We start from the raw sequence: 26,377 nt of genomic DNA, 5'->3' as shown, positions 1-26,377 counted from the left end.
GGCAAGAATAATTTGGTAGCATAATTATAAGATAGGACGGGATTTTCTCAGTTGCTTTTAAATTAAATAACTGTGCAATAAGTAACTGTTAATTTATTTAGATTATAGAGGGGTAATAAATTCAGCAGGCTATTGTAGATATAGCAGGATAGGATTAACTTGAAAGTATGGAATGATCTGTTCCTCATTCTCTATGGATAAAAAAAAGGGTTGGCAGAAAGGGAAAAATTGTAGATATAGGTAGTGTTCTATGCAATATGCTACCTTACTTCAAACTTACTATTATTACCCTTCTCTGTGCAATCAAGGTTATAAAGTAAGAAAATACACAAGGATCTCTTAACCGACTTGCATTTATCTTTAATTGACGAATGTCGGTTTGAAAAATACTTGGACTATGCTAGGCCACAATACGAGGTCCCATACCCAAGGCTGTCAAAGCTAGGCTAGACAAAATTGGGGAAGTATTATATTTTTACAATGGACAATGACAGGCTACCAATGGCATCCTGCATTAAGCAAAGAAAATAAATGGAAAATATTTCATTACATTTAATTTACTTTAAATTGGTAGAAGTCTGTGGGAAGAGAAGGCTAGATGATGGGGCTTGGCTTGTAGTACTTAAGTGAATTGGGTAGGCATATTTAGAAGGGAGTCTTGGCAATTATTTCAGACATTGAAGTACAATACCCAAGTGATATTTAACATTTATCTTGTATCATCAAAACTCAGTGATCTTGACAATCCAAGTTTGATACTGCTTAAGGTAAAATAGGATTTTTTTTTATTCCATTCATGGCTTCACAAGCCCACCTACAGTATGCTTGAAGAGAGGCCAGTTGCCTACTTCTTCTAAATTTTACTATATTTGGGTTCATCTGGCTTCCTATTTTGTAATGCAAATACTGCAAAATAATTAACTGCTAACGCTACATTACAAAACTTATGTTTCCAAAGCGTTTTGAACATCACCTTTCGTACTCCAGTTTGAGAAATTATAATCCCTATTCAGTGACATTCTTCCATTTTATATATATCAACCTCCAGCTTGTTTACGAGATGAAGAGGTCATGATGGAGATAAAGTAGTATCACTGTAATTTCATACTTGTTTTAAAGCTCTGCACTGTATGAAATGTGTACTTCAAATTCTGTGTTGAAGTAAAATTAAGACTGTGATGCTGTAACATTGTGTAATATTTTCTTTCACACGGGTAATGTTAGGTGGATATAGGCACTGTACATTTAAATCTACATTTATCTCAACTTTTATTTCCCCATCCCCTTGGACATCATTCAGTGAATTGGTTCATGCCATTTACATTAAAATTGTCAGAGTATGTAGTCCAGTATAGTATTGAGAGAGGTCGGCTGGCTGACAGAAGGTTATTGGAACGTAGTTGGCTTTCACTCTAGAACACGTGATGTTCACATCTGCACGGTTTCACTCGTACTCATTTTTTAGGAATATTTTGCTTGTTGTAACATGATCCTTTTGCACTGAAGAGTGTGTGATCAAGAATGTTGGAGGAATGAAAATAGCTGATAAGTAAGGTATTATGTACCATATCGCTTGAAAATTTTTCGTGTTTAATACAGTATCCTGTAAATTTAGAAGGGATTTCTTAGCTGATCATAAAAGATTTGTTCCAGCATAAAGATAATATTATGTTTGTTTATAAAATGGCTTTGGATTATCCATTAATGGTAATCAAAGCTATGTAGATGTTTGGGTTATGAGCTTCTAGCTAACCTTCTTCACTTGAAATTTAATTATATGTTGAGATTTGAATCTATCATGTGATTATAATCTATCCAGTGATTGTATGATGTGATGAATATGTAATTTCAATGACTTGACCAATATTCATTTGCTACATATCATTAAGGAAGCTTCGTCAACAAGACTTAAAAAGGAGGTTTTAACAATGGATTTGATGAGTAGCCTTAGTAGCGACTTGAAAACCCCTACAAAGAAATTGCACTAGGAGTGCCTGCAATTGATTATGAATATCACTGCTTTTATTGCTAATCAATGACAGAGGAACTGTTGAACACTAAATTTTTATAACCTGTTCCATTATCATTTTGGGAACTTGAGAGAGGTATATGGTAATATGTTTTATCTTGATAATTTAAGTTATAGCTTCTAATTTATTAGAAAGTGTTGAAAAAGAACTCTCCCAAGCTGCTTTCATTCTGCCTTTTCCAGATCTAGATCTATTCTGAAGTGTTTTAATTCTTTCATTCTACCTTGTTTCGAGTCTTAGTCTCCTGTCTGGTCTTCAGCTGCTGATTCTAATTTCAATTTGTTGGACAGGAACTTAGTCAATTAAATTTCTTATTTCTGATCTAGATATTAATCTTTGACACGGTTGTTTAATTATTTCGTTATGTATGTTGCACAGGATTTTTCATAATTCTGATCATCCTCGATATTCAGATCTTCCCGTACTGTTCCATCCTATTCTTAATACTTGGCATGCAGTTAATTCTAATAGTCTCGTTGCCTTCTCTATCATGAGGCTCAATACTACACAGTATTCAATAAGTTTATTCCAGCTGTGACAGAGTTGTGAAATGATCTTTCTAATCGAGTAGTTGAATTGGTAGAATTTCAAAAGTTCAAACTTGCAGCAAATTGTTTTATGTTGAACAGGCTGACATAATTCTTTTCATAGTTTATATATGAAATATCTGTTTTGATGATTTTATTATTTTTAAGATATTTTAATTGCTCATTATTTCTTATATCGTTTGTTTCCTTATTTCCTTTCGACACTGGGCTATTTTTCCCTGTTGGAGCCCATGGACTTATAGCATCTTGCTTTTCCAATTAGGGTTGTAGTTTGGCTAGTAATAATAATTATGATAATAATAATAATAGTCTTAGTCTTTTGGGAAGACTTGAGGAGTCTCATTTGCCATTTCATAAATTTGAGAATTAGTCAGGTTGTTCCCACCAGTCCTGGATACTCAAAAAATGGACAGTGGACTCGAGACACTATGATTTGTGGAATCTCTTCTGGTATGCTTTCCTCCATTCACTCTGAAAGGGTATAGTCTTCCAACTAATTCAGGTTGTTAGATAGTGCAAGTATAACCCTCGCCAACCTATTTTGGTATCTTGTGAGACTGGTTACCAAATATTTGGACTCCTTTGTCAGATCTTCTCAGGTCACTACTTTCCAGTAGAAATCTCCTAGTGTCATTTGTCTTCTGGAGCTTCTCTGCCATTTGCTTAACGCAGCTTTTCTTATCTCCCTTGGTTTTCCTTTACTGCTTACAAAAGAAGTTTCCATGATTTTTTTCATTAAGGTTAATGATCAACCTATTTCAGGAGGTGTAAATTGTAGGCTTCCTGACCATAAACCCCTCTAGACAATATCATGAAGTTCCTTCAGTTCCTATGTTATGCTAAGTACAATTCAGTCTCAACCATAAATGGTCACAGGTATTTTGTTTGGACCTAAGAATCTAGTTTGAAAAATTGTGAACAATTCTTACCCTCTGTCCTAGTTAGTCATGTGCTTAACCTGATCTTTTATCCCCATCTTAATTTAGATGGGTCTTTTACTTCCATTACTTAAGGTGAGAACTTGGGAATATGGAGGTGGAGCCTCTTCCCTCAATTTCTTCAATTTTCTGAAGAATCTCTCCCTGGCTGAGGTAGTTGGTGCAAGTCAGTAAAGATACAAATCATACCTTCACAATATTTTCTTATGCCTGCAAGTCTCTAATTCAGGGCATCTCATGTCACCTTCTTAGCTGTAAAAGGATTGTGGTGGGCCATGTGGTAATGGTCCTGACTGGTGAACGCCAGACTGGGGATAGAGTCCCGCTCCAACTTGTTAGTTTCTTTGGTCACTGCAACTTAACCCTCCTTGTGAGCTAAGGATGGGGGGTTTGGGGGAACCTATATGTCTATCTGCCGAGTCATTATCAGCCATTGCTTGGCCTTCCGTGGTCCTAGCTTGAGTGGAGAGGGGGATTGGGTGCTGATCATATGTATATATATGGTGTGTCTACAGCATTGTTCTGCTCAATAGGGCAATGTCACTGTCTCTTGCCTCTGCCATTCATGAGTGGCCTTTAAACCTTTAAAAACCTTTAAACAGGTTAAGGCAACAGAAGGTTGAATTGATGTTATGACATGTTTAAGGAATTTTTTTATAGTTTAAATTCCCAATTACTTGCAGGTGGATTTTTAACTGCAGTATTCCTAGCATATTACTATTGTGCCTCTGTCCTAAGTGGTTTTTAGCACATGAACATTGGGTAAGTGTTTGAAATCAAACAAAATCTTTAATGCACCAGTAATAAGATTGAATTAAGTACTTGCCCAATATCCATTGAAATTTTCTTCCTACTTATCCTAGTTGACTCAAACCAAAATACAAGTAATTTAAAAATTAAAAATCTGTGCTACTAGTGACATTGTGAAGTCACTACCTGGGCTTGTGTTGAAATCCTTTCTAAAAACCTTTTGTATACCTTATCATTGGATCTTCACTTGCATAGGATGTAGCAAATGAATAATTGACAAGTATTGAAGTTTTTTTTTTGTAGTCTCTTCTTTATGCACAATTTGAAAAGAAGTTGGATAAAGAAATTAATTACACTAGTAAAAATATTTTGAATTTTACCAATAATTTCATGCAGAGCAATTTAAGATAGAAACCCATACAGTCATGTAGCATTAGCTACCTACACAAATACAGTAGATACACATATCTAATGAGGTTATGTTTCAAAAGAATTACCAGTATACAGTATTCTATAACTGTTAAATGTCGCGTTAGAGATCTATGAATCGCTTCTGACTAACTCTCAAATGTGAATATCTAATTCATTGTAAGCACATTATTTGTGTGTTTGTGGTAATGAAGTCCCTAATTTTACTTCTGATGTTGCCAAAGCGCCTGGTTAGCACAGACTAGCACTACCAACACAGATTAGTGCTGAACTTTATCATGCTCCTTCTGTGATACTATAATAGTCTCAGATTCTCTATATGGTCTAATGTATGTAGTTCAGTAAAACTCATTTTTTGTGATAGCTCATATTGGTTGGGACTTCTAAAGAGATTATAATTTTAATGCACTGTTTCAGTTGTTTGGATTAAATAATTTACTACATCACTTGTGGTAGGAATTTTCCTAGGTTCAAGATAGGACTCTTGTTCATTTCAGTGTAATAGCAATAATGATATTGAAAAGAATAACTATCGCTAAAAGAGAGCGTAGCAAAGACATTTGACAATTTTTTTTAACATTACAAAGTGCCAATCTTATAACCCAGTTTTCTACTGGATTTCAAGGGAAGAGAATAACCGTTGATTTCTTTAGAATTAAGTGTTGTATTTTATAGTTTAATCAATTGATGGTTTAATAGAAAAATTTATGCATTTTACTATTCAAAGTTCAACTTGGTTAGCAACCATGATAATGGTGCCTACTCTCTGAAATCCCAGCCATAGATAAAGACAGTCATAGTAGCATGAAACCCATATCGGTTTTTCAAATTACTCACTAAGTCCCATTTTCACATTTCTGCATCTTTGTCTCATGTTAGTTTTTACACCCACTCTCACATTCCAACCAGTTTGTTGTAAGTTCCTTCTGGCTTGGTCCTCTGTAGTCTGCTTTTGTGATTTATCCATATCTTGTCTTCCTATCCTAATCTTTCCACACCCAGTCACATGTGCTGATTGTATCATTTTTATTTAAGTTTCTAATTGCTAATATAGTACAGCATAAGTATTTTTTCAATCAAAAACATTATTGAATGTTATTCACTGCCAATGGCCACCTCATTTCTCATGAAAATATTAGTACTGTATTACAGTACTTTTTTCATAAAACACCTACAAGTATGTTATTTGTTCTTACTTGGTTAACATTATCTTATGCCGACAGATATTTTCCTCTTGTTGGGTTTTTATGAAGATTTTCATTTTTATGTACGGATTAATGATTTTGAATGTTCTTGTGTACTTTCTTTTAAAACACTTTCATTACAAAAGACTCCTCTCTTTTGTGAATTGTATTTTTAAGATGTTTTAGGGTTGTCCATTTTTAGGACATCAAATTAGGAAAACGACTTTACTTTTATTAGTATGTAGTGTACAACCAATTAACTCTTGTTTTGCCAATTTGACTTCATATCTGGTGCTGTATAGTGTGGATAATTATGTTTCTATGCTATTAAGAACTGTGTAGATTCATATGTCCCATGTGTGATTTAATTTTTAGGGTAATAATTGATTTAATCTAAGTGTCATGTTGCATAAATCTAGTTACCTTCAAATTCACCATTTTCCTTACTTAGCATATTCTTTTTCAATACACAGCTAGCTTGAGATATCATCATCATCATTTCATTTGTCAAATGAAATACTGTATATGTAAACTAAGTATATAAAGTCATTGCTGACATGAAAGTGTGTAGGATTCAAAAGCTGAAAATAGTACAGTAGTCTCATTTCCTAAGGTCTGTTTTTATTCAGTTTTATTTATCCTAAGGTACAGGTATAGTGATTTGAATTTGAAAACTTAGTGATTTGACTTCATTATTGTGGAAATAAGTTCTACACCAGGTGACATGAATATTTTTTTAAACACTTAGAAATTGTGTTAATGTTAATTATGTACAGTACTTTTGTGTTTGTAGTTAAATTTAAATTCTTGAAAAACTAATGAATAAATTATATTCATCGTAACAAGTTGCAAAATAAATGTTATGATTTTAAAAATAGCACCTCAAAGAATGTGCCTTGGACATTGTATATAGTACGTGTATTTGTAGTTCACCAACTGATTATGTTGGATATACATATACATTAATGAATATGGTATGCTGTGATTTTGTGGTGTTGTAATAGACTGTCTTAGAGAATACAGTATTTACTTGTGCAAAACCATGTTTTGCATATGCCTAAACATTTGGTTAAAGGTTGGCACAGGCTAGTTGATAATTGTTGTTTGCTTGGTTTAATCACACGGTGCTATATGACAATTGTTATGCAGGTGTCCGTAACAGGTAGCATGTAGATTTTCCACAGTGGGTATTTATAATTGTTACTCTAATTAGCATTTCGTTACCAGTGGTCCTATTGTTTGCTTATCTTTTGTTCCCTTTCTTACGTGAAAGGTAAAATTCAGAGGGTTAAATTTTGTTGTGTATCCTTTTGTTATTAATTCACACTTCTACTTTTCCTTTGAAACGATTTATTCTTATTTTGATTTATTTTATGGTATTGTGAAGAATACAAAAATGGAATTTTCATGAGATTGGTTTGTATACACTTACTTGATGTTCATAATGCTTCTCTCTCAAAATCTGGTCTTACATAGACATTTATCCTAAAACTAACAATTTCCCATTTTCTTTGTTTTAATATGCTTAGGCTTTTAGTACAGTATTGAGACGATTTGGGTGGCTAATGGCAATAATCTTGTCTTCGGTACTCTATAGATACTTTGTGTTACCAGTTTCGAAATCAAAACTAAATCTCTATCCTCCTTAACATTGCTAGTCATTGGGGCAGTAATGAGGGTACTTATGTACAGTATATGAAAACCTGTTTATTTCTATGAAACGCTCCTGATACTCCTAATGCTGACACCCACTCAGGTGGTGGGTCAGTGAAGGAAAGGGATAGAAAATGTAGTCTTAAAATAATACTTGCTTAGTATCCGAGACTCTTCTCTAAGCATAATGCCACAGTAACCACTCTTCACCAAATAAAGTGTTGAACCTCCTTACTATCAAACCCAGAAGTTCCTCAATAGCTCAAGATATCATAATCATTTCTACTGTAATCAACTATCTTGGTCTTCTCTAGAGTTTCACCTGCACTAAATGTTAATTTCCTTTTGTTTGGAACTTTAGCATTGTCACCTACCATCTGAACATTCCTTTTCTAAAGAGTAATGGTAGGCAATGCACATAATTCATAACGATTATCTAAATTACATTGTAGCTGGCACGAGACAGAGGTTCAGGATCATAATTGCCTCGCAATATTTCCCATAAATAGCTCTCGTAGGAATTGCTGACAAATTCAGAAAAGACCTCCATTATTATTGCTAATAACCAAAATCTCACTAAATACCACAATCTGGAAGTGGCTAATGTTGATAAATAATGGCCGCGAGGGTGACAAGTTAAGTGAAAAGACCAAGCATCTTCGGTATACCCAAGCCGAGGTTATTGCCATTAACTGCCAGATTGTCCCAATACTGACTAAAGGTAAAAGCGTATTGAAAGGAAAGAAAACTGGAACATTTTTGTTATAGGGTAAACTGGTATATAAAACCAAGCTTCAAGAGAGTAGTGTTTTGGACATCAGGGGAGTTTCATTGAAGTAATAGTATATGCTTCATTTGTGAAATTTGCGTTAAGATGATTGCTGAATTTTCATTTGTATGATCAATACATGTTCCCAGTAGTATGTGTGCACTATCCATGTTTAGGAACTGGTAGTTTCATATTTTCTGTAGAGGATGGTCCCCTTAATTTTTGTACAGTAGAAGCAATATGAAAGTCAAGTGAATATAAAGATAACAAACTTTATCAATAAATTTCTGTTATTCTGTTCCGTCATGGTAGCATCACACAATTCCTATATGTTTCCTTTCTTTTGATGATTTGTCAAATATTACCTCAATCATTCCTATATATTTTTTTATATATTTTTTTTTCATATTCCCAGTACAGTATATATTTTGCACTTTAGAATTTTTCCATGTTCAGTACTTTTACTGTCCTGGATTTGTTCCAAAACTAAAACAAGTCTTGCCCTTAAATGAGACTATGATTTCAGCAAAGCTGGAACTCTGCAGTCAAAATCTCTTAACGAGGTGTCTTTAGTTACTGGTGGCGGGGAAGCCCTGCCCCCTCCAGCACACCGAATAACCACTTTGATTTTATCTGCTAAGCAATGCTCGGCTCTATTTACTAATGAACATTTTGCTCTTTTTCAAACTGACTTGTTTGATTGTGATGGATCCACAAGTAAGCAAGGGGGACCTGCCTTGGTAAACCTGGCCACAATTTTAGCAGGATGAGTAGGCAGAAGGTGGGTTATAATTTTTTGTGCCCTTTTTTATAGAAAGTATGACTGTTCAGTCATCCACCTATGGACGGGCTGTCTTTGCATTGGTCTGAGTATGACAAGAGAGTGTTTTTTTGGTTTCAGGGTCTTCCCCTAAATCGGAGGAGTCTTCTGGCTCTCGCTTCTTTCTCTCCGGTGCTTGAACTGTTGTTCCTTCTGAGGCTTCCTCTGGTGAAGACCTTTGGAGGAAAAACGAGGAAGGAAGGAGACTCCAATCTGTCCTTGGGGCAAGATTTAGGTGAGGCAGTTTCATCACCTTTCCTTAGTGAAGGTGATATTCCTGGCCCTTCCCCTCGAAATGAAACCACTGATTTAGTAGCTGACGAAGTTTCCAGGGACCTGGTCTAAAGGACTTTGTGGCCCGTTTTGGGCATTGAGAGAAGCTTCTAAAGGTCTTTGCTGATGCTAGGACCACCAGGACTTTTACTGCTGTCCCCTCCTTGTCTACCTCTTGTGGTGTTGTCGCCACTGTCGGCAAAGGATCTTCGACAAAAGCCTATAGCAAGAGGAACTAATTTTTTCATCCTTCTACTCCCGCCCCTGTACTTTCAACCTTGTCCTCAGCAGCTGAGCCCTCGGATGCTGCCCAACCACTAGAGACAAAGAAGGCTGAATGTACCAATTCTCATCAGACCTCTCCCTACCTCATTTCATGCATATGTGATGGGTTGTGCAGTACCTCTCCGACCTTTGTGAAGGTGAGGTAATAAGAGGTGCAGGTGCTCCTGTTCCTGCTACAGGTACAAGTCTTCATCCTAGACACAGAGATGTCAAGAACGACTACGCAATGCAGAGGACGAGAGATTTTCCGACGACACAATGGGAAAATTCATAGCTATTGAGATCCTTGCACTGTACACGACTTCCTTTACTCGCACGATTACTCCCACTCGCATAATCACTCCCACTCTCATGATCCCCATAAGGGGGTTCTCCACGTACGTATTCACATGCACGATTCCTTGGAAAGATCTTTACATGCACGATCTCCATTGGATAGGTCTTTATGCATATGATCCCCATTGGATAGGTCTTTATGCATATGATCCACATTGGATAGGTCTTTATGCATATGATCCACATTGGATAGGTCTTTACTCATGTGATCCCCATTGGATAGGTCTTTACTCATGTGATCCCCATTGGATAGGTCTTTACGCATGTGATCCCCATTGGATAGGTCTTTACGCATGTGATCCCCATTAGATAGGTCTTTACGCTTGTGACCCCATTGGATAGGTCTTTACGCATGTGACCCCATTAGATAGGTCTTTACATGCAATCTCGACCACATGCTTGATCACCATCAGATCGAGGAGGAGAGCATCCCATGTTAGTTCTGAGTCTTTATCAGACCATCATACACTTATTGTTTTCCATGGATAGACTGCCCAAGGACACACCTGTTCGCAGGTCTTCCCCATGCCCTCCCATGGGTCATTTAGTGATACAAGTATAGGGCTTTGCCCTTTCAACCAGGATACACCCAAAGGCAAAGGGCACCATCCGAGATATGGAAGATTTTAACCTATTCACTGTTGTCCCTTTCTTCAAGCTACCAACCAGATTTTGTCTTGGGTCCCCAGAGGAGGCATGCTAAGTAACAAGACATAGATGAAATGCATTGAAACTCCCCTCTCCCTAGGGCCAAGGAGTCCTGGGATACCATTAACCCTTTGGCCCCTGACTTGCACTGGCACTAGCAGAGACAGATAATCCTGAGATAGGATAGACTGTTAAGTTAAATACCTTAGGGAGGCAACTATTGCAACAGTCAAGGGCAGAATGAGATTTCATTGATTAAGGCTTCGGTACTCTTCAAAGTTTGAAGCTCACCCTTGAACTGCCTTGGCCAGAGCTTGCTCAGTGGGGCTCTAGATAGTTTAGATACCCAGATCTCTGGTCCCAGAAACTCGCTACACTTTTCCGTCACTCGAGCAAGATCCAGCTTCCTGTTCACTCCCATCAAAAGAGGTTCTTCATTTCGGAGGATGCCAACTCCTCTTCACTTCCAATTGACGCTGCTGTTACGACTCTCACTCCATGACCCTCGGTCAAGAGGCTCTGGACTGTGTTCCAGCATCCAAGTCTGCTACCATGAAAGTTGCCTGCATGGCGAGTCTCCAGGCAACTTCCTGGTTAGACCACTGGTTGGCAGCTGATGCTTACTTTGATACAGTACTTCTCCAGATTTGGCAAACCTGGAGAATAAGAAGAGGTGTACTTATATAGTTCTGCCGGGCGCTAAGGCCATCACCTTCTTAGTGCATCAGTTGGCTAACTAGGTACTGAAAAGGAGGGATGCTGTAGTCTCTTAGTTTGAGAGCCAGATTGGTCAATGTGAGACACTAGCAATAAGGAAATTCTATGACGTTGATGATACCGTAGAAAATGAAGGAAGAGGAGTCAGGACTCCCTCTTCTATCAGACAGTCACCTTTAAGGGCCTGGCACCTAAAGGGCATCCATCAGAACATTGTTTATGTCCCCTCTAAAGTCTTCTTTGAAGAATAGAAGTTGACAAAGACATCAAGGGCTAAGTCTCCACCCCCAACCCCACAAACATTTTGTAGACGTTTGACTCTGTTCTGCCCTTTCATGCCCATGCTGGATTTTCCAAGAGGGGAAGTAGGGACACTAGTATCGGTAGTCCCTCCCTACTGTGGCCACAAATATGGCCGAATCTGCCCCTTCATCTCTTCCTACTTCTCGCAAAGTCATTAATTCTGTTCTGCACGCTGGTCATTCCAGGAAAGGAAGTAGGGGCCACTAGGTTAGTCAGTCCCCTCTTGCTGCTACCACTAAAAGGGGAATGCCTTTGAGCAAGGTGGCAACAAAGCGGAGCAGTTATTTCCTGGATTGGACGTTGATGCAGGTAAGCTTCCGTACCAAAGAGGTTTTATATTCGTGTATGTAGAAGTAAAACCTCTACCCCCATCTTTATTATGAGGGGGAGGATGGGCACAATGTATACAACCCATTTCTTCAAATTTACCAAACATTTTAGATATATTCTCTTCAGGATATAGGTTCTTTAGTACACTTTGTCTTTTTGACAGAAACCTAGCCTAACCTGTGAAACTTTCAAATTGTTAGAAGGAAGATGGTCAATACCTCCACACCTTTACAGAGTGTTCAGACATCCTAGGATTTGAAACCAGTCGGCTTAGTTATAGACACTTCCTCCTAAGGTTAAGTCCTATTAAAGGACGAAGGATTGTATTCGTGTAGGAAGAAATCGCAAGTTTTTTAAGCATTTTATATTTTTTCTATCTATACAAACACTTCCTGCCTCAACCACTCAGCTCGTCCGTAGGTTAAATTTTAGGTCAAAGTGGCTATACAGTGTGCTAGCAATGGAGTGGTAGGAAGTAACTACACACTTCTATAAATTTTAACAGGCAAGTTCCAGCTTTGCTGAAATCATACTCCTATTTAAGGACTTGGGTTTGTTTAGATATGAAAGTGGAAATTACTTAAAAAGTTTGTGATATTTAATTTTTCTTTTGGTAGTTTGATATGATTCACTCCTTCCAATTCACTTTTAACTTTAAAACCTATCTATTAGTTTTCCCCCGTTTCTCCCTGTATATACAAGACCCTCTTTCTTGCTTACCCTGTACCAGAGGTTACAAGCTATCATTGCTTCAAATTGCACATCTTGATTCCAGCACCTTGTCTTGCTTTGTCTATATCCCTTCTGGGATATCACACCAATTAATACAGTACATTATAGGATAATCCTTTTAGACTTGTAATTTTCATTTTCCATGCTGCATAAACACACTTAATCTAAATTAATCTTACTTGCTGGGTAGGTTATGGCTAACATATCTTCTATGCCAGGGGATACTCATATTCAGTCGATATTCATATTCAGTCATCCACCTTGAAAGTCATATTTTTTGAAGGTTTGTCTCTCAATAAGCAAAAGAGAAATGTCCCTTATACCATTTTTAGAATGCATAGTAGAAGCGTATTTAGAATGTATAGAAGTATATTTGTATCACCTTAACTTTAACAGAGGCTGTGGGGGGTCTGAACTTGAAGCTGATAATTAAAGAAGTCTAAGTTGTTGAGGTGTTACTTTTGTATAAATGTATGTAAGGATGATTCCCTTCGCTCATTTATTGATAATTACTATCAAGTGAGAGACCAAGGATTGATCCAATAAGGAGAAATATCTTTGGACCAGTTTCTTGAGAAATAATTTAAGATGTTTTTGTAAATGCAAGTAGCGATTAAAGTGCCAGGTGGTTAGACAACCTTGAATTATGCAAACCTAATCCCATTAAGTTTTGATTGATCCTTTTGTACTAGTAGTGAAGGTTGAGGTTGTGTGTTACTGGTTTCTACACATTTACCTGTTACCGACTCCTGCACATATTTAGCAACAGTGTATGTAGTAAATACGTGGTTAAACAAGCAATTTCTATTGTCAAGTAGTCAGTCTCAACTTTTAGTCTTAGTTTAAGGCATACGTAGAAAGGATGGTTTATAACATTTTGTGGAAATAAGAAATTTTAGATTGTTCAAAGATCTAATTTTTTTTAAAGGGAGACTTTATTCATAAAGTATATGTATAGAGCACTAGGCAGGAAAATGTTCTAACTGTAAGGTTAGGATTTTAAAGAATTAAAAAAATTATTTTAGTTCAGAAAGATTATTTGAATTTAATTTTGATATGACATTAAGATTTGAGACTGCTTTTATATTTGGTGATGCCTACCCTAGCACAACAACAAGGTTTACTTCAGCTGTAAGAGCTGTGACAATACACCTCATAGCACCCCCGAGTTGAAAATAAACTTTGAAATCACTGACTGTGTTTAAAAAGATCTCTTGATCAGTTTGAGTGTTCAGTATCCCTGATATACTCAGAGGATTCTTCAAATCTTCACATTCCAATCAGTGACTTTCTAGAACCCTCCAACTGCTGAAGATTGGCTTTACAAACACATTCACTGTAGCTGAGTTTTCCTGGAGATAAACTAATCTAGACTTAGATATAAATCACAATACAAAGTTGGTTAGATACAGTAGCAATTTTCCCCTAAGTTCAGGAACAACTATTTAATCTCTTGGAAAATGAAGCTTTGATTATGATAACCAGGCTTTAACAACTAAAGGTTCTTACCCGCCAGTATTTTGGTTGTGACACTGCCACCTCCCCATAAGTAAGACTGGTGAGAGAGCTGGTTCTCTATATACACCACAGCATGGCAGTCATAGGCTACCATTCTTTACTGGTTAGAAAGCATAAGTGGTGAATCAGGCACACGAAGAAATCATGGGTTAATTTATAATCTTTTTTGTTTTTAGTCATCCTGCTTCACTGCCTATTACAGGTTTATTGATAACCCTTTTTTTGTCTTATTATTTTCAAACTGATGTTTTATGTGTGTAATGACTGTTAAGAGAATGGTAGCCTAAGTCCCTGAGGCTGGTGTTGACGTGCCCGCGGGCTGTCGCCTGCTGTGGCTCTCGGCCTCCTCCTTGCCCTCCCCCCCCTTCTTACACACACACTGATGGTGGTGACTGTTGTTGTCCTCGCGTCCAGGTCCACCCGTGCGGCCGCTATCGACACAACACTGTCGTCTTCATCCTGGCCAAGGAGTACAATCTCAAGAACCTCAGAACCATCCACCGCCTCGATAGACTCACGAGCGGTAAGTTGGCATCCCCTGTCCTTGCTTCCTTACTGTGTATTTTCCCAAAACTTCCATAGCAGCTCATTGCCAACCTACCTATATCACTTCTCATCACCATACCTAGAGCACTACTACCACCACCACCACCATCCCCACCCACACAAGCCCACAGTAATCTCTCCCTTGCCCATCACTTTAAAGCTTGTCTTACTCAGGGATCATAGGAGATCTTTCATCAATCCCATACCCTTAGTTCTGACCAGACACCTAATTTCTGTACAAAATAGAGAAGTAGGTAATAATCTCCCCCCCCCCTCCTGATTGTCTGTGAATGTTGTAAAGTTTTGTCCTGTAGACTTAGATGTTTCTAGCACACAAATAAAATGCATCGCTTTACCTGGCCTAGATTGAGCCTAGAATTAGAGATTTGTAATGTACTAAAAAGTGTGGCACACATTTCATCAAATTCAAGAAGCTATAGATAAAATTATCATACATTTTCTTCAATTTCTTATAAATACTTCCTTATACATAACTAATAAAACAAAATATACTAAAACATTTAGGATAATATCTCTTCAAACAATTCACACATGGACACTCCTATTTTATTTTTATTTTGCAGTTAATCATGTTAGTTCCATTAATCTACCACCTAGCGTTTGTGTATCATTACACACGCACACACACCCACACACATATATTTATATATATATGTATATATTTATATATAAATATATATATATTTATATATATATATACATAATATATATATATATATATATATATATATATATATATATATTATATATATATATATATATATATTATATATCATATATATATATATATATATATATATATATATATATATATATATATATTATATATATATATATATATATATATATATATATATATATATATATATATATATATATATATGTGTGTGTGTGTGTGTGTGCAGTACATATTTACAATATATACATGTTTATGTGTGATTATATATGATATACATGTGTATATAATTTATGTAATGTATATATACTATATTATATATGTATATAGATGTGTATTTATGAATTTATATATATTTATATATGTAGATTATATATATTTATATATATATATATATATATATATACACACACACACACACACACACACACAGTACATACAAACATCCATACATACAATTAATAGCCTGTTTGTTTTTTTGCACATACACATGGGTTTCATTTAGTTAAATATTGAAGCTAACCACCATTTCCTTTATATTTTAGGCTAGATTTTGCCATCATTCAACATCATCGTAAGACTAAATCAATTTTCATTATTATTATCTTTCAAGCCCCTTTTAAAATATCTGTAACTTGAATAGTTATTCAATACTAAACTTGATAGCTTTTCCTATTTTCAGCAGGAATCTGTCTGTGGTTATAGATTGAAATTTTGCTTGTTAATCTTAAATATGGTGGAAAAGCTTTTATGTCACAAGTAAAGCAAGTATGGCACCTTGTTTAAAGTTACTGTATTAGAGCCATATATTGGAGCCTTAGATTATTATCTTTGCATGCTCTTTTCAGATCTGTGTTAAGAGGTGTACCGTAGAAATACATTAACTTGGTGTTTCATGTATCTCAAACTTCAAAACCAGTTGTAGATTAGCAATTGTGAGAATAGCATTTCTTCAATATAGTAAATTTTATTGTTTTTCATACACAGTAAGAATATACTTGGAAAGGGTTATAATTAATATATTGTAAAGATACAATACTGTAATACAGCTGTAGATGAAATTACTTTTGATATCTCAATGACTGCAACAAACGACGTTTTAGAAAACTTCATATATGATTCTTGAGCTGTCAACATTGTTACATTTTTTCAATATCACTTTGTCCCAAAGCAGTGCACTTGAAAAAAACGATTTTAATAATACAATTTATTTCTTTACTCGTTTGATGTTTCTATTGCTTTTCTCTATAATGGCTTAGGCTTATATTAATGAATACCCCAAAACAAATTTCCTGTTGTCTTTCCTTTCAATAGTCTCAGGCCTCTAGTAACCTACAGTATTGAAAACATCGTGGTTAATGGGAAAAACCTTGGTGGGAGTACACTGTAAATGCTTTGTCTTTCAGTATCAAAGTTGAAACTAATCTTTTATCCCCTTGACATCACTAGTCAGTGAGGTGGAGGGTGGGCATGTATATAAACATCGAGCGTGTACCGAAATAAAAAATATTATTATTGAAATTCCACTTATTTCTACAAACTTCCACTTATGTTCATATTGCTGGCTCTCGACTACTGATGGAGGTAGCATAGTGAAGGAAAGAGATAGAAAATTTGGAAGTCCTAAAATGATAAATTTTCTTGTATTTTGCTCATTTCCTAGTTTAGTACATTTGTAAAAACATCTTCACATATAGCTTGTTATTACAGTACTTGATTCTCCAGACGGTGTTCCCAAATACGTCTGCACTACTTAATCACTTATTTATATACTTTACGCAACACAGTGTATACCAAATGAAAAAAAACAGTACCTAAATTCCATAAATCTTGATAACCAAAACCAAGATTCCATAAGATAATGGTTAACAAATGCAGATTTTGTATGCCACTGAGCTGTTGCTATGACTCTTTACAAAGAAAGATCCTCCAAAAATTAAGAGGTAGCTGCACTTCTAATATCATGAATCCTAAACTTAGTGTTTCCTTTGACCCGGATCCAACCTCCTGCCAGCCTCTGTGACTAACCTGATTGTGGAAAAGCATTCCTCCTACAAGGATCTGTTGGGAAAGATCTTCATAACATTCTCCTACAGGGATCTGTTGGGAAAGATCTTCGTAGCGTTCTCCTACGGGGATCTGTTTGGAAAGATCTTCATATCATTCTCCTACGGGGATCTGTTTGGAAAGATCATCATATCGTTCTTGTACAGGGATCTGTTGGGAAAGATAGTTATATAGTTCTTCTACAGGGGTCTGTTGGAAAAGATTGGTAAAGTGTCCTCTTATAAGGACTAAGATTCTTAGCATTCCGGCTGTAATGTCTGCTAGAGTGGAATCCTGATGGTTATTGCCATTAACTGGTAGATTGCCTCAATACTGTACTAGAGGCCTACTGCAAGCCTATTGAAAGGAAAGAAAACACAATATTTTTAGGTTTAGGGGTAAACATTGATATAAGCCAAGCTTCGAAAGAAGCAATACGAGCTCATCAGGGGAGGTTCATAGAAATCATTTCTCTTTCACAAATATAGAAGATATTTTAGAACTATTTCAGCTCTGTGTATGATGCTATTAAGCTGCATGTTATACTGCAGTAGGAAGTGAGTTAGAGGATATCTGTGGGTATCCCACTTAAGTGCAAAATACTCGTCAGATTGTTCTTGTTTGACTTTTCAAAATGGCATTACAAAAGAAAATGTAAGAAACAATTTTAAAAGTCATATATTGTGCTAGAATGCCTCAAATAGAATTAATATTCATTTCATCAGTGATGAAAAATTATGGAATTAGTTGTTGCATTTACTGATGGCCTCCAGAAATCTTATTTATGTCAGCTGAAAGAAATTAGAAAAATCGAGTGAAATATTTTATTTTTAACAGTACTTGTACTTTACTTTCTAAATTTGAAGTTTGTAAGTTGGAAGATTTTCATACCAAAAACAAAGACCACACCATTGTAACAAGGGCCATTTTGGAATGTGATTTATATGGCCTGAAGACTAGAACAGTATTATTCAAATAAAATCCACTTTGAAGATTGTTCAATGGAGAATCAATGACTTTAGTTCATTACTATTCACTAAAATTGAAGTTATACAAGATCATATGATTATATGGTTGAGTGGATATATGAACTGTACATAAATGTTTAAAAATACTGTACTGAAGACACTATCAGACAAACCCATAAGACTTGATAATAAAAAGTTCTATAAATACCTTGATTAATATCAAGGATTCCACTACTGTTAAATTTCTGTGATAAATTTTACACCCAACGTGCTTTGATTGTTTTGAATTGTTTAATTTGAAAATCAGTCCTAGAAATATCCGTAATAATTATCCTGTAGGAATATCAGTATTGCAGCACTATTTGTGCAGTTGTGTCTTGTGTTTTGAAGTTTGATATCTGAAATAAAGTTTAATGTAGTTCTGTTGGAACTTTCATGCTATATGGTGATCATCTTGACCATGTGGTCAGTCTTGATTCTCTCTTCTTAAACCAGATACAATGGACAGTAAAGCTTCATAGCCATTTCATTTTATAGGTATTTGTGTAGCAACAGCATATATGTACATGAATGGTGTAGGACTAATTCTGAATCCCCTGCATACTTGTGTTGCTAACTCTATGGCTATAAATAATTTGTCAATTTTACACATTCAGAAATTGAAGTACATTGCAGAGATAGTACTTGGTTAAATTTCATGTTGATTAAATATTCTCTTTGTAGATTTCTGTAAGATCCCAGATGCATGTTCAGCATAATCAAAATTTTATTCCATTTTCAACAAATAATGTTGTTGAAGGAACACCTATTGCAAAATGAATGATCATTGCATATGAAATGCCAGTACATCTTGTACTACTGAACCAACTAATTCATTTTGTTAATCTTTATGGTTTAGCTTAAATAGAAAAATTAATTTTAATTATAGAAAAATATTTTATACTTACCTGATGTTCATATTGCTTCTTCAGAAGCTGTTTATTGACGTTTACCCCCAAAATTTATAAAAAAATAAACTTCCACTTTTCTCACCTTTCAAAAGATGCATGCCCAGTAAAGTTAATGGTAAGAAGCATGAAAAGTTTCCCATTCTTCAGTTTCTATTCCTTGACATTACAAGTCAGTAGGGAGGTGGGTGGTATGCATTTTAACATCAGGCGAGAATAGAAATAATCTCCCGTGATGTTCATATTTCCAAATTTCAGACATTGAATGAAAGATATAGGTTAAATTTAAAATATATAACATGTAGTGAAAATTTATGGATAAAGTGGACTGTATGCTTAATGTTATTTGGTCAAAAACTACTAAAGCCTTGGAACATCACACTCCCTTTGAAGTTTCTAAATTATAGGGAGATATCTCTAGCCCAATTTATTGTTAGTGAGGATAACAAATATTTAGTAGTACCCCAATTAAGTCCTTTCATTTACTGAGCAGTCCTTATAGTCTTCTATGCTTCTTTTTAAGTCCACCTCTTTGAGGAGAGGAGGCTCCAGCCATCAAATATACTGTCATATCAGTTTTAACATAACCTCTCAATTGTGCCTTTGACGTGGATTTTAACTCGGACGTGTTCCATGAGATCACCCAGTCTTTTGCTTTATATAGACCATCTCCACCCATAACTATGATTTCTTGGTCTCCAGATAGGGTTCTTTAGTCTCTGGCTAAGTTAGATCATTCCTCCATCCCCTTTAAAGAACTTTTACAAAAGTTATAATTTTTATTGTGGTTGTTTAGGGGGATCAGGTATTACAATAATCCCAGGTTGCATTCTAATTCTGATCCAGTCAACTTTTTCTAGCCAAAAATGAAGAGCTTCTTCAAAAACGAGAACGGTTTATGTCTCGACTTCGGAAATTTATATTTTTAATTGCTTTAGTCATGGGAGCAAGAGTCGGTGAACAAGTGGTTTTCCTGAGGGACCAGGAATTACAATAATACAAGGTCTTATTCTAATTCAGACCCCAGGTCTTCTTATTCAAGCCAAAACAAAAAGCCTCTTCAGAGACGAGATTCACTCTATATCTTGGTTTTAGAGTCAGAAGATAGCAATCTTAAAATTATATTTACAGAGATCCACAACTTCATAAGGTAGTTTGTTTCAAAATACTCAGACCACAAGTTCCTTTCAACAGGGGCTATCTGTATTTTGATGACCATGATTAAAAAGCTGATCCTGTCTCCATCCCTAAAACTCACGATGTAGGAAAAATTGCCTCTTCACTAACATTCTTTGCTAATACTGTATGCAATTTCAGGATATCTTGGTTTTCAGGTTGGTCTGGGCATAGGGTGTTTATTGAACACTACCCGAAATAAATCCAAGCAGTATAATATTCATGCATGGTTCTTTGCGCCTTTGTGACAACTTCAGGGGTAGTCAAGAGAGAAGTACCAAATCAACTAGTCCCTTCAGAGGCAGATAAATGGAATGTTGGGGAATCAATATTCTTTAGTCACCCTTGTGAGGTAACAGTTAGACTTGTTACTTTTACTTCATACTCATGGGAACATGGGCATGTGTTGGTTTTGTTTGGTTGCAGACGGTTGTTGTAGAACAGGCACAAGTCTACTTATTAATGCTGTGGTACTAAGTCCTTGAAGACTACACAGCACTTCAGCCCCCCAAAAAGGAGTTTTGATGAAGGAAAAACTTATTTTTGGGAGGTGCTGTGTGGTCTCCAAAGCCCTCCCTCCCTAGTCTCATGCAAGGGAGTGGAGCACTGTTGTATTCCTTTGATTGAAAATTGTGGTTGAAGGTTTGTTGTGGCATTTAATGGAGAGGATGCTTCCTTTTTACAATGCCACACATGTCACTCATAGACAAATTTCAGCTGTGGCAAGTTTAAATTAATTCATGTCTCCATGCTGTGCGTGTTGATACACTGGTCCTAGAGCAGGGGAGACAATATTTCTTTGGTATTTATGTCGTATTGGGTTCCCTGTTCTTGCCTTGCACATTAAATTCTGGGCAATGTTACACCTATACTGTATAGTGTGCTCATATTGCATTGCACACATGGCTATGGAGGGGCATAAAGAGAGTGATCAGGGCAAAGTGAGAAAATTAGAAAAATTTCAGTCTAGTTGGAGAGCGTTGAACTAGGGTTGCGGAAATGCAAGGGTTTAGTTGCTGAAGGACTTAAAGAATTAAAGACTCTACAAGAGGACTGCAATTCATTGAGGAATTAAACTCATTAAGGTGCAGTGAATGTTTAGAACCCTTACTAAAGTAATACTATGCATTTATGACCATTAGATCTGACTATGGAAGTTAGGTTAGTGTAAGTAACTTGGCAGGTGTGTCAGACCTACTGCCCACAAGAGAAGGATCATTGGCCTTTTAAGAATAACAAAAGAAGCTAAATAAGTCAAGACCTAAAAAGGTTCATCACTAACATAAGATACTGTTTGTTGAGAGTTATTGAGTCCTTTGACTAGACAGATAGTACTTCATTGGATCCCTCTAGTTATGACTTTTTTTTTTTTTTCTCCTACACATACACCAAATAATCTTGCATAATCTTCTCGCATTCTCCTCTTTTTTAATATACCTGACTTACCTTACATAACCCAAAAAAATCTTCTTTGCCCAAAGGGGTTAACTACTGCACTGTAATTGTTCAGTGGCTACTTTCCTCTTGGTAAGGGTAGAAAAGACCTTTCTTGGAGAATGATACTCCAAATTCAAACCATTGTTCTCTAGTCTTGGGTAGTGCCATCACCTCTGTAACATAGTCTTCAACTGTCTTGGGTTATAGTTCTCCTGTTGGAGAATACATTCAGGCTCACAATTTTATGTTTCAGTGAGAAACACTGGGCTATTTTCCCCGTAGGAGCCCTTGGCCTTATAGCATCCTGCTTTTCCAACTAGAGTTGTAGCTTAGCAAATAATAATATTGATAATAGTAATGACTTTACGGGTAAGCGAGTACAGTAATTCCCTCTTGAACTAAAAATTACTTTCCTCAGCCATTATGAGAACCAAATAGCAGTCATTTGTTTACAACGCAGAATCTTTACCACTGCAGTGTATACTCTTTGGTTCTATGAACCTTAACTTGAAATAAATTTTCCTTGAGAGGAATTGAGATATCGTACCCTTCACAACGGTTATTTGCGTCAAAATCCCTTTTAAATCATTGTTTTCCTTGTGCAGAAATGCTAACCAAACCAGCAGATAGACTAACTTAAACTGCAATAAACATTTACCATACAGTAATTGCGAAGGGGGACACTTCTTTACTAAACCACTGCGACGGAGAAACTGAAGAATGGGAAACTTAGCATGCTACTTGCCAGTAACCACTAACATGTTTCATTACTTTACAAGGGGCATGCATCTTTTGAAAGGAAAGGAAAAGGGAAAGTTCTTAGTACTGTAAATATTTGGGGGTAAACAGCAATAAACCAAACTTCTGGAGAAGAAGTAATATGAACATCATGGGAGGTTCATACAAATAATAGTCACTTTCTAATCTGCAATGCGTTTTCAATTTGACAACTGTTTTCTGTTTTAATGCATTTGGCCAATGTAATTGAAACTGATTTTGTAAAGGAAACCACATGCTTAAACCTGATATTTTTTATAAGTCCTTGCTGTATTCCAATTTTGTTTCTCAGTGTTACAATAGAGTACTTATTTGGTGATTATCATCCATGACAAAAATGAATAGCTATGAAATATTTGATATACTGTAGACAATAATTAACTTCAAAATAGTTGTGCCATGCTACTGTATCTAATCCTCACTTAGTGACTACTTTGAATGAAGTCATTTTGTAGCAAGGCTTATTATAGAGAAAAGCATAGTTATTATTTAGCATATTTACAAGATCAAGTCTGAGGCATTACCATTTTAAAGTTTCTTAGTTTCATGTGTGAATTTTTTGGTTATAAATTCTAAGCTCCTTTTTATTTTAATAATTACAATAGGAATTCACCTCCTGTACAATATTGTTGATGCGTAGGTGTGTTGACAATACTTTTTTTTCATATCTTATAAATGTCAGGCTCCAGAAAAAGTGAGAGCAAGTACCGTTGGTGTAAAAGTTACCAATTGAAAATTTTTTATCTGGTTAATCTTTGAATATCATAAAATTTTATTTTTTATTATATTTTTGACAAAAAAAATACTTTTAAAAGTATTGAATTATTCAATAAGCCTTGAATTATACAATACTGTATTTAGCTTACTACTTTAATAATTACTTATGTTTTCTACTTGCAGAAACATTTCTATCTTGATGATTTTTTCTTTCAGCCCAGTATCTTTATCAAGAAGTATACTTTGTAGAATTTAGCTATACATGTTATTCATTGTTAACCAAATGTAGCACTGAAGAATTAATTATAATTGAAGAAATCAAAATATTTTTAGGGAGATAGAATCATCGTACCCTTTCCTTGTCCACTTGTACATAGGCCCTACAGAATGTGTCTACTAGTAGTAGAAATTACGCTAGATAGAGAAACATGCTACTTGATATCAAACGAAAGCTTGAAAATATTTTAGACAAATATTAATTCATAACAGAACATGACATCTGTAGAGTTTGAGGCAGTAGGTCGGCCTTGTAGACAACAACAAACATTCCTGTGTCTAATTATTTGCAATATATTGCTTGTGAATCGAGGAAAGAATCCACAAAGAAATCTTGTAGATAGTTGATAATTCTTATAAGAATGATGAGTGATAGAATCATAATGGATTCCGTAGAGCTGGGCAAGGCTTCCATAGGTTTACCTAGCCTACATTCAGAGGTTATGGATTGTTGTTAAAGATATAGTTAAAAAAATTCCTTGTAGGTTTTATATAGTTTTTTTTTTTAAGTATATTAGGCATACTTCATAAAAGACAAAAGAACTTTAATATAGTAAGCTAAAGTAAAATCAAACTGTCTTAGCAGCCTTAGGTAGCTTAACCATTTTCACCAAGCGACTAATTCTTCTTAAGCTAACTAGTCGTAAAGCGTGGAGCAGTAGATTTAATTTTTGTTCTGGATTAGTCTTTAATTATCTTGACTCCAGTGGCCAGACTGGTCTTATCTTTGCAGTGAGAGATCAGTCGTAGAATAATTCCAACAAGCAACTGAATAGTGAACAGTAAGCACCATGCATGGATATTACACGAAGTTTTACTGTACATGTCAACTTCTTGTTGACTAAAACAGATACGAAAATATTAAGACATTCATAGTAATTTTTTTTGGTTAGGATTTAATATTTTATTGTAAATAGTCAATGCCCATTTCAGTTAAGTACAAGACTTAATCATATGTGCTATATTATTGATAGATATTTCCATATACAGTACAGTACTTATTTTTTCATTGGATTTTTTGTCATGAACCATCACCAAGTAACTGCTAGAAGACTATCAATCCTAAATAATAAATTCAAGGTTGTTGTGTTAGTAATTCAAACCCAGCCTTGGCGAGGGGTGGAAAGAAGTGTTGCTGTTCGTTTACTTAGTTTCCTGTATAAAATCAGTATTTATTACATGCATATATGTTGGTATAGGGAATATATATATTTCCCATTTCATGTAATTTTAAATAAAAAGCCATCTCAATCTGAAGTTATGTAGTTATACGTTGAATACAGAACTGTAAAGACATTTAAAGAAGTACCCAACTGTAGTTGAACGTTATCCAGATGACGACCAACCACAATGTGTATTCATTACAAAAGAGACTTGTTTTGAATTTTAATCACAAAATTCCAATAAGACTGAAAAGAGTACAAAGACATTTTCAGCCCATGGAATTGTTGCATCTAGATTATTGTGTATGTGATAAGGTAAAACTTTTATGAACAGCTAGTACTTAAATAATTTCACAGTGAAGGTTAATTTCATTTAACCCAAGCAAGAAAGGTAAAGAGTTCCTTTCTAATTAATCATTTGTGTTTTCAGTGTATAGTGCTGTACAGTATATATTTTCTTGGTGTTAGGAGTGTAAATTGACTTTGTTACCGCTGCTGACATTAGTAACAAACACTCATCAATCATAATTAAATGTACTACTATATGAAAATTGCTGGTACGCACATATACCATAAATTACCTTGTCTATAATGTCTCGATAAATCTAGTACTGTACAGTATTTTAAAGAATATTTCACAAGACAATACTTCATTGGGTAAATGTAGTCATTGTTTCCCTGGCCATATATTGGTTCTTAAAATATATGTTTTTTTTTTCATCTTTGTCTAAGTACTAAAGTTTCCTTTAGGCCTTTTGCTGTTTGGACGAACACCTAAAAAGGCCCGTGAAATGGAACAGCAGATACGGACTCGACAGGTGACAAAAGAATATGTGTGTCGAGTAGAAGGAGAATTCCCCAGGTATGAAACTTATAATTTCTTTCTCTCTAAATTGCATTTAGCTTCCAGTACAATGCACTTACATTAGTTACTTGTAATTCAATTGTAAATGTTGACTAAAACTGAATGATTAAGTAAAGCATTTTAGATTGTGCAGTAATAAACAACTTATTTGAGTTTAAGTAAATACTTTTGTAGCAAGCTCAGCAAGTTACTGTAAAGTAAATTTCTTTGTGCACTTTACTGTGAACCTAACATACCGTACTTTAACTGTGTTGGTGTGTGTAGTTATTTCCACTACTGGTTTATTGAGCACTAAATTTGAACATACCTTGAAATTTGAATAAATTGGTAAGAGTTGTTAATTATATAGTGTAGGTTAAGGAATTAGCATCACTATGTAGAGGACAATTGGTCACCTTAGCCATCACTGCATTGTGTTCCGTACAGTAATGCGAAAGTTATCAGAAAGAACACAAGATTGAAGTGTAGGGAAAAATAATTTAAAGAATAACCCTTTAAG

The 26,377-nt window shown here is 35.4% G+C and overlaps 1 protein-coding gene across 3 annotated transcripts in view; it reads left to right on the top strand.

Annotated features, from left to right (window-relative positions):
* The window catches only part of LOC137617256 (pseudouridylate synthase RPUSD2-like), a 429,291-nt gene that overhangs the window by 381,850 nt on the left and 21,064 nt on the right, over window positions 1-26,377 (top strand). For all 3 annotated transcript variants that reach the window (XM_068347231.1, XM_068347232.1, XM_068347230.1), the window contains exons 7-8: window positions 14,678-14,786; window positions 25,764-25,875. In XM_068347231.1, coding sequence (XP_068203332.1) covers window positions 14,678-14,786; window positions 25,764-25,875 — 221 coding nt within the window. The remainder of the gene's footprint in view (window positions 1-14,677; window positions 14,787-25,763; window positions 25,876-26,377) is intronic.

Source organism: Palaemon carinicauda, chromosome 23 (assembly GCF_036898095.1).
Source record: "Palaemon carinicauda isolate YSFRI2023 chromosome 23, ASM3689809v2, whole genome shotgun sequence".
In the NCBI taxonomy this organism is placed as follows: domain Eukaryota; kingdom Metazoa; phylum Arthropoda; class Malacostraca; order Decapoda; family Palaemonidae; genus Palaemon; species Palaemon carinicauda.
This window is presented reverse-complemented; position numbering and strand designations above follow the sequence as displayed.